Source organism: Glycine soja, chromosome 5 (genome assembly GCF_004193775.1).
Source record: "Glycine soja cultivar W05 chromosome 5, ASM419377v2, whole genome shotgun sequence".
Lineage (NCBI taxonomy): Eukaryota > Viridiplantae > Streptophyta > Magnoliopsida > Fabales > Fabaceae > Glycine > Glycine soja.
Genome location: NC_041006.1, coordinates 4,012,078 through 4,026,159, shown reverse-complemented (window position 1 = coordinate 4,026,159; position 14,082 = coordinate 4,012,078). Strand labels below are relative to the sequence as shown.

At 34.3% G+C, this 14,082-nt stretch overlaps 1 protein-coding gene across 1 annotated transcript; it reads left to right on the top strand.

The window, feature by feature from the left end:
• Nucleotides 1-1,704: 1,704 nt before the first annotated feature.
• LOC114412038 lies at nt 1,705-3,010 on the top strand. The gene has a single exon (XM_028375803.1). It carries the CDS (start codon nt 1,780-1,782, stop codon nt 2,647-2,649), a length of 870 nt encoding a protein of 289 aa, XP_028231604.1. The 5' UTR covers nt 1,705-1,779; the 3' UTR covers nt 2,650-3,010.
• Nucleotides 3,011-14,082: the final 11,072 nt, after the last annotated feature.

Below are 14,082 nucleotides of genomic sequence, written 5' to 3'. Positions count from 1 at the left end.
TTATGTTATACCCTAGTCACTACAAGTTTGAAACCAATATATATTTTATTTTACAGTTAAAATATTAAAAATAAAATGTATTAAAATATTTCTATGTACGTTGTAAACTAACTAAAATTTGATGAATGTATAGATAAATAAGTTATAATATATATATATATATATATATATATATATTTAAAATTTCTTCTTTTAATTTCTTTTTTTCTCTAATGTTTTGCATGTGTATAGATGAATAATATACATGCATCTGAAATTAAATTTTAATAAAAAAGTGTTTGAGTAATTTACAAAAATTATGATGTATGTCCTTAAAAGAGAGTACTGTGGATATGGATAAACAAGGAGCAAAGCCGTGGGCGGCTGATATATAAATGGGAAAATATATATCGTTCCAAAAGGAAAAAGTATATTTTATTAATATAAATATAATCTATTTTTGTGGCCTACTCATTTATTAAATACAATAACATACATTGTCGATCTTTTTGTTTATAACAGGTTATAAACACTTATATAAAAATATACAAGATAATAAATCAAGTTTTTCTATAAGTTAAAATTAACTTATAAACTTAACTTTGTAAAAGTTTTTCTTATTTAAGTTCTGTAAAAGTTAAATTGCATAAGTTAATTTTAGTTTAAAAAAATTATTCAATTCATTTTCAACAATTGATAAAAAAAACCAAATTCCATTTTAGTATTTAAGAACTGAGTTTTCCGTATTATTAACGACTTAACACGTACGTATTACACATGCAGTGTGTGACTAATAATAATATAATCACCATCGACGGGTTGAATGCTTATACGTTAGGTAGCACATCTATTTGATCTTTCACAGTTGTGGTAGGGGAGAAGAGTGCTTGCGTATGCTGCAAGTACTAAGTATAATGGTCCGAATGAGGGAGGCTTAATTCTGATTAGCCTAAAAAAGAAAGAAAATTTACCATAAACTCAGTCTGCACCTAGTTTTAGGTGCTGCTTTCAATAGGCAAATAACTATAAGAACTTGGGTAAACCGTAGTCTCACGTCATGAAAATTAAACTTATATTCATGTCCTAATCTTTCCATTCACTTATATAATTGTTTAAATATATGATTATAGGTTTAATTTTTTTTAACTTATACACATAATAAAATATCTATTAATAAAAGTATACAATAATTAATATTTGTGTTGAAAATAACTCAAGTCTCATATGATTAAAAGTAATCCTACATTAAAATATAACTAGTACTAGTTTTTAGGATTGAGTTAAACCTCTCACATTATTATTTTAAGATATATCAGAGCAAATTCTGATTATGCTTGTGCCCGTGCTAAGTGTTTAGGATAAGTTAAATCTTTCACATTATACATTTTAAGAGTTTGATTATGAAAGAAACTTGATTAAAAAATAATAAAAATTTGACCATCCACCTGGCTCGATCTCTAATCTCACTGCCATTGGCACACACACGTGGTGGTCACCACCATCTGGAACAATCTCTTCCTTGTCCCAACCCTTCATACAACGGTCAAAGTATCTGATTCACAATCCCAGAAGCTAGCAGTCCTACGTGTCACTTTCCTTCTCCCAACACATGACACGTTTCCCGCCCCAACCAATGCCCTTCCCCACTCACTCCCCTCTATCCTCACACGTGTCCCTTTCACAATTCCTATAAAACCAACACTTTGTGTATACTCCTCCATCCATGCTTCAGTAATTAGCTTCGAGCAACATTTCACATAGATAAACCAAAACGGTTAGTTTAATTTTAGAGAGGGAATAATGGATTTAAGAGGAGGCTGTTGCATCGCCAGGTATGTACCCGGTGCATCCCACGTGTCCACCGTCGACAAAATAATGCTTAGGTTTCGTCCAATCGCTCCCAAACCCGCCGCCGGAGCCACCGCTTCCGACGGATCTTCGTCTGAAACCAGCGACGCTTTTCTCAGAAACGGAAACACGAAGAGAAAGTACGTAAGAGATAGCAACTACACCAGCAAACGTAGAATCTGCCGGAGAAAGAACTCTAATTCCTCACCGGAGCAGAAGCAGAAGCAAACGACGCCGGCTGTGACTCTTCCTTTGCTTCCAGAAACTCCCGATCGGAAGGATTTTCCGGCAAAGGATCTAACTCCATCACCAGTGCGAAACAACAACAACAACAACAGCAGCAACAAGAGCAAGAAGTTGAATATTATTAACAAGAACGTGCCGGTGTGGGTGAGTTTTGCGAATCGAAGCCTTACGATGATGGGAGGGTGGTGTTCGTGTGTGACGGTGGAGAGCTTGACGGACACGTGGGTGGAGGGCGAGTGGCTGGGGAGTACGGACGAGGAACGCAGAGTGAATCTGAGCAAGGACACGTGTCCGGGGTTCATATCAGACGGTTACGGGAGGGTGACGGGGACGAATGAAGCATACGAGAAGATGATGGAGGGTGATGAGGGACAGGGACCAGTGTTGCTGGTGAATAAGGTGAACACAGTGGTTCCGCACGCGTCGTTCACGTGCTTGGTGAGGGTGGTGCAATACGCGTGTGGGAGGGAGAGAAGCTCTCTCACGGTGCCCTGCGACGTGTGGAGAATGGACTCTGGTGGGTTTGCATGGAGATTAGACGTTGAAACTGCGCTTAGCTTGAGACTGGGTTACTAATTCACAAAGGTATCACGAACTCGGAACGCAAAACGGCGTCGGTTTATGGTCATAGAACTATATATAACTATTTCTTCTCTTTTAAGAGCTTAGAATTGTGAATATATATAAATATAATATAACTACTGAGGCTAGCTTGCTTGTTTGACTGTAAATTAATGCATGTACCTTGTCTTTTGTTCTCTTTTGGATGGTTTTTTCTGATTTGAGTTTGAGCTTGGAACAGCAGTGAGATCATTATGAATATCTCGCTATGTACCGTAGTTATGATCATGTAACAATTCTGGTTCGTGAAACTTTTGTTATGCCACATATATACTGGCTCTTGTTTATATGCGACCTGACATATATCTTTGTTTTCGATCTGATTAGTTAATTACTTCTTCGTCCATTATGATATAAAAGGAGGATTAAGTGTTTATGATAATCGCTTGTTAAGTTTTAGAAGCTGATCTACTTCTTTACCCAAGACTCCAGCAGGAGCAGGAGGGATGCATTGCAATTGATCAATTGTACTGTTTAAAATTGTTTAGATCATGAAAGAGGTAAGAAACATTTAATATAATTTAATTGAAAAAATTGTTTGAATATTCTTGATTGTCTCTTTTTTAATTAATTAAATATTTGTTTTGCTGATGATCATCTTCTTGTGAAATAAAAATGTAAACGGAATGGGGTTTGGGAGATGGGACAAAAAGCTGAAAAATGTGTTTGGGGAAGATGGGACATAGGAGGTGGGTCAAATAGGCAAATGGTGTTAGGGATGGTAGGAACATGGAAGGGGTACGTGGTCGCTAACCGAATTCAATGTCACTTGGGATACCATTAACCTATGTAACTCTGGCGTCTGGTGATTGCACCACGTTGCTGCATCCGAACCAACCATGTAAACTTTTACTTTTCCTGCACCTCAGTTCAGATTTTTCTTTGCTGTTTCTAATTGATTAAATAAAATGGAAAATCATGAATGAGTATATGGAAGAGTCAAAGAAACAAGGTCTATAGTTTGGAATTGAGTTGCAGCCGATGCAATTATAAGCCAGTAGTGCATAAGTTTTGAAAAATAAGACCATGCATTATTAAAATCCAAGGGTTCAGAATTTTTGAGTTAAACTTTAACAAAAGTTGATCTAGTCGGTAAAAATTAAGCTCATATTTTATAAGGATATTTGTGTTCAAATTTTGCTTCTTATGTAAGAATATTATTACTAGATAATTTATAAGTACTTCTATAACGATTTATTAAGTGGGTCTTGAGGCATTTTTTTAGTCTTGTGAGTCAACCAGATCTAATTCACTTAAAATTTTTACAATAATGCTATTTGATACTAGCTAGAACAAATGAAAACAAATATAGGTATGATAGACAAATTTTTCTTTGATTACAAAACATACAAAATATTTTTTTTACTACCTTTTTGTCTTCTTCTTTTGATTTTAAGGAGTATTATTTCATGTTGTAAAAACTAAAAGGTATATGAAAGATAAAATTAATCATACACTAAGTAAATTGATTATTTAATGTTGAGAAATATTAGCGATATTTTTTATGACACTTTTTTTTAACATTCTTCCTGTGATTGATTGGTTGAAATTATTAAAAATCATTAAGTTTGATAGGTTTTACTATTAAATTAGAAAATAAAGTTATTAAATGAGAATAATAACTCACTAAAATTAATATTTTTTTTAATAAATTTCAGTAATTCATAAAGAGAATATTAAAAGAAAGTATTGATAGCATTCACCTTCACGTCAATTTAAAAGTTGTAATAATAAACTAAAAACGTATGAGAAATTCTTTGTTCTACACTCCTACTACTACTCTACGTAATGTTTTTTTTATTATGAGACAAATGTAAAGTATCCATGAGAGCATCTATGTCTGGATAATTTTTGCTTACAAGAATTTTTAGAGTTTAAAACAGGGATTCTTTTTTCACCTTTTTTTTTTTTATATATCCTTCTGTATTAACGCCTATAACTTTTTTGTAAATTTTTTACTCTAGCAATGTCATTATGAATACTTTAATTTCATCATTTAGGGAATAAATTTTCGAAACCATGTAAAAAAGATTCACTTCAGAATTTAATTTTCGGGAGTTCATTTTTTAATAGTTGTAGAATTGAAATACTGAAAGTTATTATCTTTAAAAAAAAAAAAAACGTTGAATGTTAAATTTTTATGCATTTCGTAAACAAGTCTCCGAAATTCTAATTTTATAATTGTAGAAATAAGTTTCAAGAATTCTAATGCCAACTTAATACACTCTTCATGTTCTTTTTTTTTTTTTTTGTCAAGTTTTATACTTTTTATCTCCACAACAATTTTGAATTTCAGCTTTTACTCCTAGTTTACTTGCTTATATGCTCGAACTCGGATTGAGTAGATCACTCACCCAACCGACGTAAGGCTCGATCTTGATAAAAAAGGAAAGAATGAAAGTTTAGCACATCACCAAAAAGATAAAGATAAAAAAGATTGAATAATTAAAATCGGAAGTTGAATCCTCCTTCTTATTGCTTTGACAAGACTAAGGTCTATTGACTTGGATACCAAACCTCTTAGTTCAAATACGATGTTATTATGACCGAGAAATCAGATAAATTAGACTTTCACAACTTAATTACAAGAACATTTTAACATCTAATGTGGGGCTTCGATAAAACTCTTGTCGACGGTCTCACACCAAAATCGACAACCTCATGGGATAGCTCGTTCTTACCTGAGTTGGAGGACTCTTCCAAGCACGACGACGACTAAGAAGGTGTGGAGAGCACCGAATTGGATGAGGCATTCAACGTCACAACGAACATTTGTGGTTGCCGCTGACGCCAATCGGCTCTTGCAGAAGATGTCGAGTGAAGGTCCCTGCAGCATTCCCCAACTTCGCCCCTCAAAATGACTGCACGTTCCAAATGTATTGGGCATAGTGGCTTAGGAAGGTGATGTGCATTGGAAGAACAAGACTACGGCTACACTCACATTCATCAGTTCGAACATGAGATGAGACTATAGAGGTAAATCTAACTAAAGATAAAGTCAATACACTCAATATTCTTATAAATCCAAATTTTAACGAATTAGTATTGAGTAATATATAAGAAGTAATTTGTGAAGATTGTCATTTTTAACGTGATTACCATCCACTCCTAATTTTTTTCATATATACCATGAAAACCCAATTTTTTTCCACCATTATTACTTCTTTAAATAATAATAATTTCAAATAAATCAATCCCTTCATTATTTATTTCCTTTTACTCTTTTATGAAAGAAGAAGAAGAAGAAGAAGAAGAAGAAGAAGAAGAAGAAGAAGAAGAAGAAGAAGAAGAAGAAGAAGAAGAAGAAGAAGAAGAAGAAGAAGAAGAAGAAGAAGAAGAAGAAGAAGAAGAAGAAGAAGAAGAAGAAGAAGAAGAAGAAGAAGAAGAAGAAAGAAAGAAAGAAAGAAAGATGCATTTTGAACGTTGCTCTGCCACTCTACACTCAGGTTCAGTCGCCTGATTCACTGAACTCGCACATCTCTCTTGCATCTCCAGAATGATCCCCGCCACTGTCACACCGTGACGGCGTGGATTTTCCTCCCTCACTTCAGCCTCGTCACGCCACCACGGTGAGCCTCCGTGACGACGTTACCACTATACGGTTGTTATGAACTAGGACTAAGCTACTCTGCTAAACTACACTAATGGTTACCTTCATAATTCTTCTCTATGCTTTTTCATTCATTGCTTCATATTTATAGGCTTACATTGCTATTGGTACTTAACAAACTAACAATTTTGTTGTAATAGAATTGAGGGAGCACTGTGGTTGTTCCCTAAAAAATGGTAACATAATTGAGGGAGCACTATGGCTGTCCCCTAACAGAATAATGGGCTTAGTACAGTTTCTTATTGGTCTGGTAGTTGCTATGTTGCTATTGCAATCAATACCCACCGTTGGAAAAAACAACCTTGTTCTCAAGGTTGGACAACAAAAACAAGCTGAAATAGGGGTGAGTTTAGAAAACAAAAGGTACGTTAGTGAAGTTACTTTGTTTGTGGGCTCGTTTGGGCCTAACAATAATAATGTCTGAATCAATAAAGCGAGGTGCGTGACCTGTGCCACTGAACTGAATTGCCAAGGAGAGGATTGGGTGTGTGACCCGCACCGTGGAGCAATCGAGGAAGGTGTTAAAGACGGTGGGGGAGATGATGGTGGAGGAGGTGACTTCGAAGGTGGTTGTGGATGTGGCGGTGGGCGTTGACGCTGATGACTAACAAAGCAAAGCTGAGTCTTAGTAGCAGAGAGAACCCAAATCCAACGCAGACGAATCCGGTGCGCGACGGCGACGTCCCCGAGCAGGATGATGTCTTTGTCGCAGGGGATCTTGTGGTAATGACGATGGTCGGTGCGGAGCGACAGAGGCAACAGATGGTTGGACTAGAAGTGGTGGTTGATGTCGACACGGTGGTGCTGGCACACTCTGATGGGGAAGTAGGTGGTGCCGAAATCAATTCCGATAGCAGGACCATTGCCTTTTCCAACCATGGGAAGCGGAGTCGGGATGGGTGTGGGGCTTTGTTGCCTGGGTGTAGGGCATGAAATCGCGAGCAACATAGGAAGGGGAGGTAGCATTGGGCAGTTTGGGTTGCCCCATTCCTGAGGGTAAAGCTGAGGAGGAACGTGGGAGTGTGGTGTGAACTAAGGAGGAGGCACGTGAGGGCGAGGCGGAGGAGGGTACTGGCTGGGGTGGTAAGAATAAGCGTTTGATGGAGGAGCTGGCGACGATGGCGATGGCGATGACGGTGGTGGCTGAACCGAAGAAGGAAACGGGGAGCCTTGGCGAAATATCATGATATCCGGTTTCAGGATAATGAGATCGAGTTTGAAGAGCATGAAGGCTTGGGTCATGGCGAAACGAAGTTGAGAGAGATTGGAATCCATGGAAGCTTGGGCTGCAGCGAGTGTAGCCATGGTGGCCTTGAGGCGGTCCAGGCTGGCGGTGAAAGGTTTGGCATCAGCATCCGCCATTGAAGAGTGACAAAGAAGGGGCAAGTCAGACCAATTTGTTACGAACTAGGACTAAGCTACTTTGCTAAACTACACTAATGGTTACCTTCATAATTCTTCTTTGTGCCTTTTCGTTCTTTGCTTCATATTTATAGGATTACATTGCTATTGGTACTTAACAAATTAACAATTCTATTGTAATAGAATTGAGGGAGCACTATGGTTGTCCCCTAACATAATAGTGGGCTTAGTGCAATTCCTTATTGGTCTGGTAGTTGCTATACTACTATTGCTATCATCGATTCTTCCCCCTTTCCAATATCTCGCGTATCACCCTTGCATGGACCTTATTGACGACATTTGTAACCAAAACAGACACCCGCCATGGCCATGCTGCATCGTGACGGCGTGGCTCTTTTGCTCTTCGCCATAGCCGCTACTAGCCTCTACCAATGGAGAGCTGCTTCAATGTTTAATGATACTTAGGATTAGCATTTAGGTTTTAGAATTGTTGTTCCTTGTTTTCTATTTCATGTGCATCTGATTGTCTTGCAATGGGTCTGGCTCTATTGATTTTTTTTCCCTCAAGTCCAATTCGTGTGAAATCTATAAAAGAAACAAATAATCACTAATTAGAGCCTTTGTTGATAATAATGCTTTAAAAAGAAAAGAAAAATATAATGGTCATACAAAACTTATTATAAAGAAGATTTTTCATAAGATACTTTTAGAACCTATGATAATAACAAAGATTAGAATATAATCTTAAATAAAAGGTAATAAAATTGTAAATAATCAATCTTTATTCAAATGAATTTTTCATCTAATTATATATATGATTGATTCCAATTTCTATAATTAAAATATTAATCTTTTTAAATGAAAGAGATAATTAGATGTGATATTTTTGTTTGTTAGAATTCTGGAGTACATAAGTTGTGAGATCTTACTATGCTCAAAATTATCTTAATTAATTTCAAAGTGGCAAATGAAATTTTGTTTTAATTTAATTACGATATGATGATAACGAACTACTAGTAGAAAATTGGTTAATTGGATGTGACATTCCTTTAATGCTGAAAGTTTATGGATACAAGTTGTGACAATATGATGTATAAAAATTTCATTTAAAATAGTAAAAATATTTAAATTAACATTAACTTGCTTTTAAGAGGTTGACTTTGGTGTGACCTCTATTAATTGTACTTTTATGACTTACGAACTTAGGCAATTCAAAAATCCTAATATAATAAAAATATAAATAAGAATAATTAAAACACATAAAAATTTAAGAATTAGGTGGATTCAGATTCTTTATTGTATCAGAAGATAACAAGACTAGAGAACCATCCTTATTGAATCCAATAAGGTAAAATATAAAATTTCACCAAATATAAATATTGGAGTAAATTAATTCTCATATTCTATTATAGCTCTTAAGTGTGGTGAGATACATGTTTTAAAAGTTATTAATAAATTGTTTAATTAATTATAGGTAACCATCTTAGGAAGAATGTCATATGTACTAATACATTTTGTATGCGTAATTGACTATTGAACCTAAATCTGGTTTTGAAAGATTTTTTTTATAGGTTCTCCAATGTTTTCCTAATGAGAAATATTGGTGGTTGCTTTACTTTTTTTTTTTTTTTTAACGCAGTTTTGAATTTTCTTTGTCTCACGGCAATCTTCGGACATATACTAATTCAACCAATTAATATTGAGTTTGGTCAGATAAATTGACTTACGGAGATATTTCTAGCAAGAATCATAACTCAATTGAATGAAATTATTAAGTTGTAAATCTATTTTGTAAAAGAGATCGAGAATGGATTATGATAATAAGGGATATATAATTCAGCAAAAATAGCAGCTGTGAAATACTGCTTTGATAAGCAAATGCAAAATACTGTTTTTATAAATAGTATAAGTTAGGGATCTTTTGTGCTCTTCTGTGTATGTATATAGCAGTGTGCAAATGAGAGTTCTGTCCCAAAAGAAATAGTCGAATTTGTTTGAAAAAGAGCAGGTAATTGTATTAAAATCCTTGCTCAGTGTATATTGCCTAAAGCTTTTCCTTTGCAGCATATTTATATCACTAAATTGTTTTGTGATCATGTTTGTAGCCACTTGATTTAATGCATTTAAATGTTTGCACTGATTGCACATCACCTGTTCGATGAAAAGTTCAAGCAAAATTACTTCATACTTGCCCCGATAATAGTGAACTTAGTGTCTAAATTGGTTAACAATTCCCAGAATAATATTGAAATTCCTCTTTGAGTAAAAGTGGTTTGAAAACTCTTGATTTTTTTATGGGCATGTTTATGGTTTTTTTAGGAATTATTTACCTATTTATTGATTTGTTCATTTATTATGTGGTATGTGTGTCAATTTGGGAAAAGCTTTTTAGGAAAGAAAAAAAATGTAAAGGATGAATGTGAGCCACCTACAATCCCATGAACAAGAATTTATGACCGTTGATGTAGAATAGTTGAACCCTAAACTTATTAATTAATTAATACTAGAAAGGCTACATGGCTGCCATTTTTTTAAGTGCAAATTTTATGCCGATGGTGCTGGCACTAGAGATAGATGGCCAGGAAGGTTACAGCATAGATTGAGACCAGGAAGAAATTCTAAGGTACTATTAGAGTGATACTCCCACCGGTTAAAGTTTGATCTAAATCTTATTATGATATTCTAAATTTAATGTAAGGAGATAGTATGGTTATGCTATTCTCATGTAGTAATCATGTTTTTAATGTATTGAGTGATACTTATGTTTTGTCACATGCTAAAGCCAAAACTTAATCACGATACATACTAAAATTTCATTGTCTACACAAAATAATCAAAATTCCCTGATATTATTGTTGTCATAAGTTTGTAATCTTTAAAACCATCCTTGGAGTTATTTACACCTAAAAATTGATATCTTTTTAAAGTTTTAAGGTTTAATCTTCTGTCTGTTTACTTGTTTTTCTTTTATTGAACTTTGTTGATGAAACATTTAATTTTCAAAATATATGACCTATTCCTAAGTTAAATTTTATTTTTAATTCATATTTTAGCTTTGGTCATCCTTACAAAACATTTATGTCAGGGTCGGGAATTCATAATTATATGATACCTAAAATAGTAGCTAAGTATGCATTGATTGTTATTTCATATAATTATGGTACATGATCTGACACAAACAACATCACTATTAAATGACCATGGTACTTATAGTACATGGTCAAAATTGACACGAACGACACAACTATTAAACAGTTGTGATGCCTATGCTACATGGTTAGGATCGACACGACTATTAAACCATCATGATATATGGAACATGGTTAGAATCGACATGATTGACAACTATTAAACCACCATGGCAACTATGATACATGGCTAGAATTGACTCAAACGACACGACTATTAAACCGTTGTAATGCCTATGGTACATGGTTGGGATTGACACGACTGTTAAATCACCATGATATCTATGGAACATGGTTAGAATCGACACGACTGTTAAACCGCCATGTTACCTATGGTACACGGTCGAAATCAACATGAACGACACGGGTATTAAACCGTTGTGATGCCTATGGTACATGGTCGGGATGGACACGAACGACATAACTATTAAATCACCATGATATCTATTGAGGATGGTTAGAATCAACATGATTGACACGACCATTAAACCACCATGATACCTATGGTACATGGTCGAAATCGACATGAATGACACAACTATTAAATTATTGTGATACTTATAATACATGATCAAAATTGATACAATTATTAAACCACCATGATATCTATGGTACATGATCGGGATCGACATGAACAACATGACTATTAAATGATACCCATGGTACATGGTCGGAATCAACATGATTATTTTAACTTAGTTGAATATTATTTTCCTTTCTTAATCAGAAGTTGGAATTTAAACGATTATATTGGTGAATTTTAACTTAGCCAAATATTAGTTTCCTTTCTTACTTAGAAGTCAGAAGTTAAACGATTATATTGGTGAATTTTAACTTATCCTTATATTACTTTCCTTATAAGTCAAAATTTAAACGATTATATTAATGAATTCTAACAATCAATTTTACATCCCTTTCGACGAATCATCAACCACAGTATGAGTTAATACTTGTGGTTTTAACTTAGGCAATTTTATATTCTATTCATGTTGGATCAACATACATACAAGCAAACAATTGCAATCTTACCTTACCCAATTTTATACTATATTCGTGATTACTACTTCAAGTCTCTTTGTGCTTACGCACTTGAAATTGAGGGACTATGCACCTTTTTAGTTGAATGTCAATTGTCTTTACTACTTCAAGCCTCTATGTGCTTACGTACTCAAAGTTGAGTGGCTCTGTACCTCTCCGTTTGAATGTAGACCGTCCTTCATATTGGATCGACCAGACTAAGGCCCATTGACTCGGATGCCGAATTTTCCAATCCAAATACGATGTTACTATATAATCATACTAGACCTAGAAAAGAAACAGATTACACCTTTAAACTTGAATGCTTTTGGGTTAAGTCATCTTTTTCAAAGGCATGACCTACTTACAAGAACAGAAATAAACATAGACAAAATATTTATATTTATGTGTTAAGATCTCCGTCATATTTAATGACACTCATATCATGAACCCATGGACCAAGGGAGAAAACTAAAAATAACCTCAATGATACCAAATAATTAATTTCAGTCTGACACATTCTTAATACTCTAAGCAAAGTGTCTTTGTAAGTACATCTATCTAATTGGAGATGTTGGAGGAGCAACACCTTAATTACCACTCCACCAAATTTGATAAGAATAATAATTCTTTTTTCAGTCTTATGTATAGTGTAGTAGTGTACACTCTCCGTTTCTTTTGACACACTGACACAAGCTCATAGACAACCTTCCCTTCCCACGATTTTCACAACTTGTGCATCGAGAAAAAAATCACATCTTTTCCCATCACACGATGTTTTTGGTACTAAAACAAGTTCCGGATATTGTAATTTGATTTCAATAAAAATATTTTGTTTTGATTTTTAAATTTCGGAAAACTTTTTTTCCCAAGGTTTTAGAACACTCATAATTCTGGTTTCTGAAAATTATATTCTAGAAGTTTGAAAATGTTTCACATTCCAGAACTTAATTTGCGAATCTAACCGCATGTACATGTGTGTTTTTGGAAAAAAAAAAAAAAGAAAGTATTTTAACAAATCCATCATGAAGGGGCTTTTAATAAGTACAAAAAAATATTGCAAGGCAGTTTCAGTCCAGTCCATTGTTTCTACTTCCCATGAGTTCAAGTCTTGTGCCCCAGTCTTTCCATGGGCTTATGCCTAGGGCCAAGCCTGACACGTTTTGAACTTGCATTTGCCTTCCGTTGGAGCGATTCGTTGTTTGAAATCGGACTTTTTACCAAAAGCAGTTGCCGGTGGAAATCGGGATTTTACGGGTGTTTGGTTCAAGGGTGGGAATGTTAAGTGCAACTGATTTGGGAGGAAAGTTATGAAAAATGCATTTTTTTTAAAGATATAGGATCATGAGATAAAATTTTAAAACGAGATGAAAGAACATGAGATTAGAAAGAAGGAGGCCATGCTTGTATTATAAGTTATGTTTAACAAAAGTAGTTAAAAGAATTAATTGAATGTTAGAAGTTGAAAATTAAAAAAATTATTTTATTAAATTATATGTGTTTAATAAAATTAGATATTGAAATGATTGAAAAATAAAAAAAATTATGATTTATTTTTTTAAAAAAATAATAAAAATTAATAAATATATTAAAGATAAAAATGAAAGAAATATAAAAAAATAAAATTTAGAAATTAGTATTTTAAAAGATCCTACTTCATAATAATGTTTAAAAAAATGTTAAAAATAATTGTTTATTGAATAATTAAACATAATTTTTAATTAATAAAAATATTAAAAATAAAATCTTTACCCAAGATCATCAGAAAGAAGAGGGAGGAGAGAGTGGAATCACATTGTTTTATATCTTTTTAACCAGACACATCCTAAACCTAGGCTGGGAAAATAAAAAAATAAAAAATCACGTGGCGGTGATGGTCAAGAGAAAGACGTAGTCGGTAAGCTTTTGTGTTCTGACATCCAGGCAAGAAGATAATCACGACACGTTTAACAAGTTTCTAGAACCGAGCGAGAATCCATTGCGTTGGTCCAGGATAAGATTAACATTTTCCCTTTCACGTTATAATAATTATAATTGTTATGCTTAAGCGACCCAAGAAGCTGCGATCCAGATCGGACGCACGAGAGCGCGTTTGAGCACCAGCCTTTGATAAAAATAAACGGCTGTGATTTAGTGAATAGTTGCGGGGAAGGAGGCGCGGCTCTATATAAGTAGAGGAGTAGCTAGCTCAACGAAGTCACATTCATTTTG

What these genes read in the sequence shown, in the direction of transcription:
- LOC114412038 (XM_028375803.1), top strand. Translation starts at nt 1,780, where the DNA reads ATGGATTTAAGAGGAGGCTGTTGCATCGCCAGGTATGTACCCGGTGCA.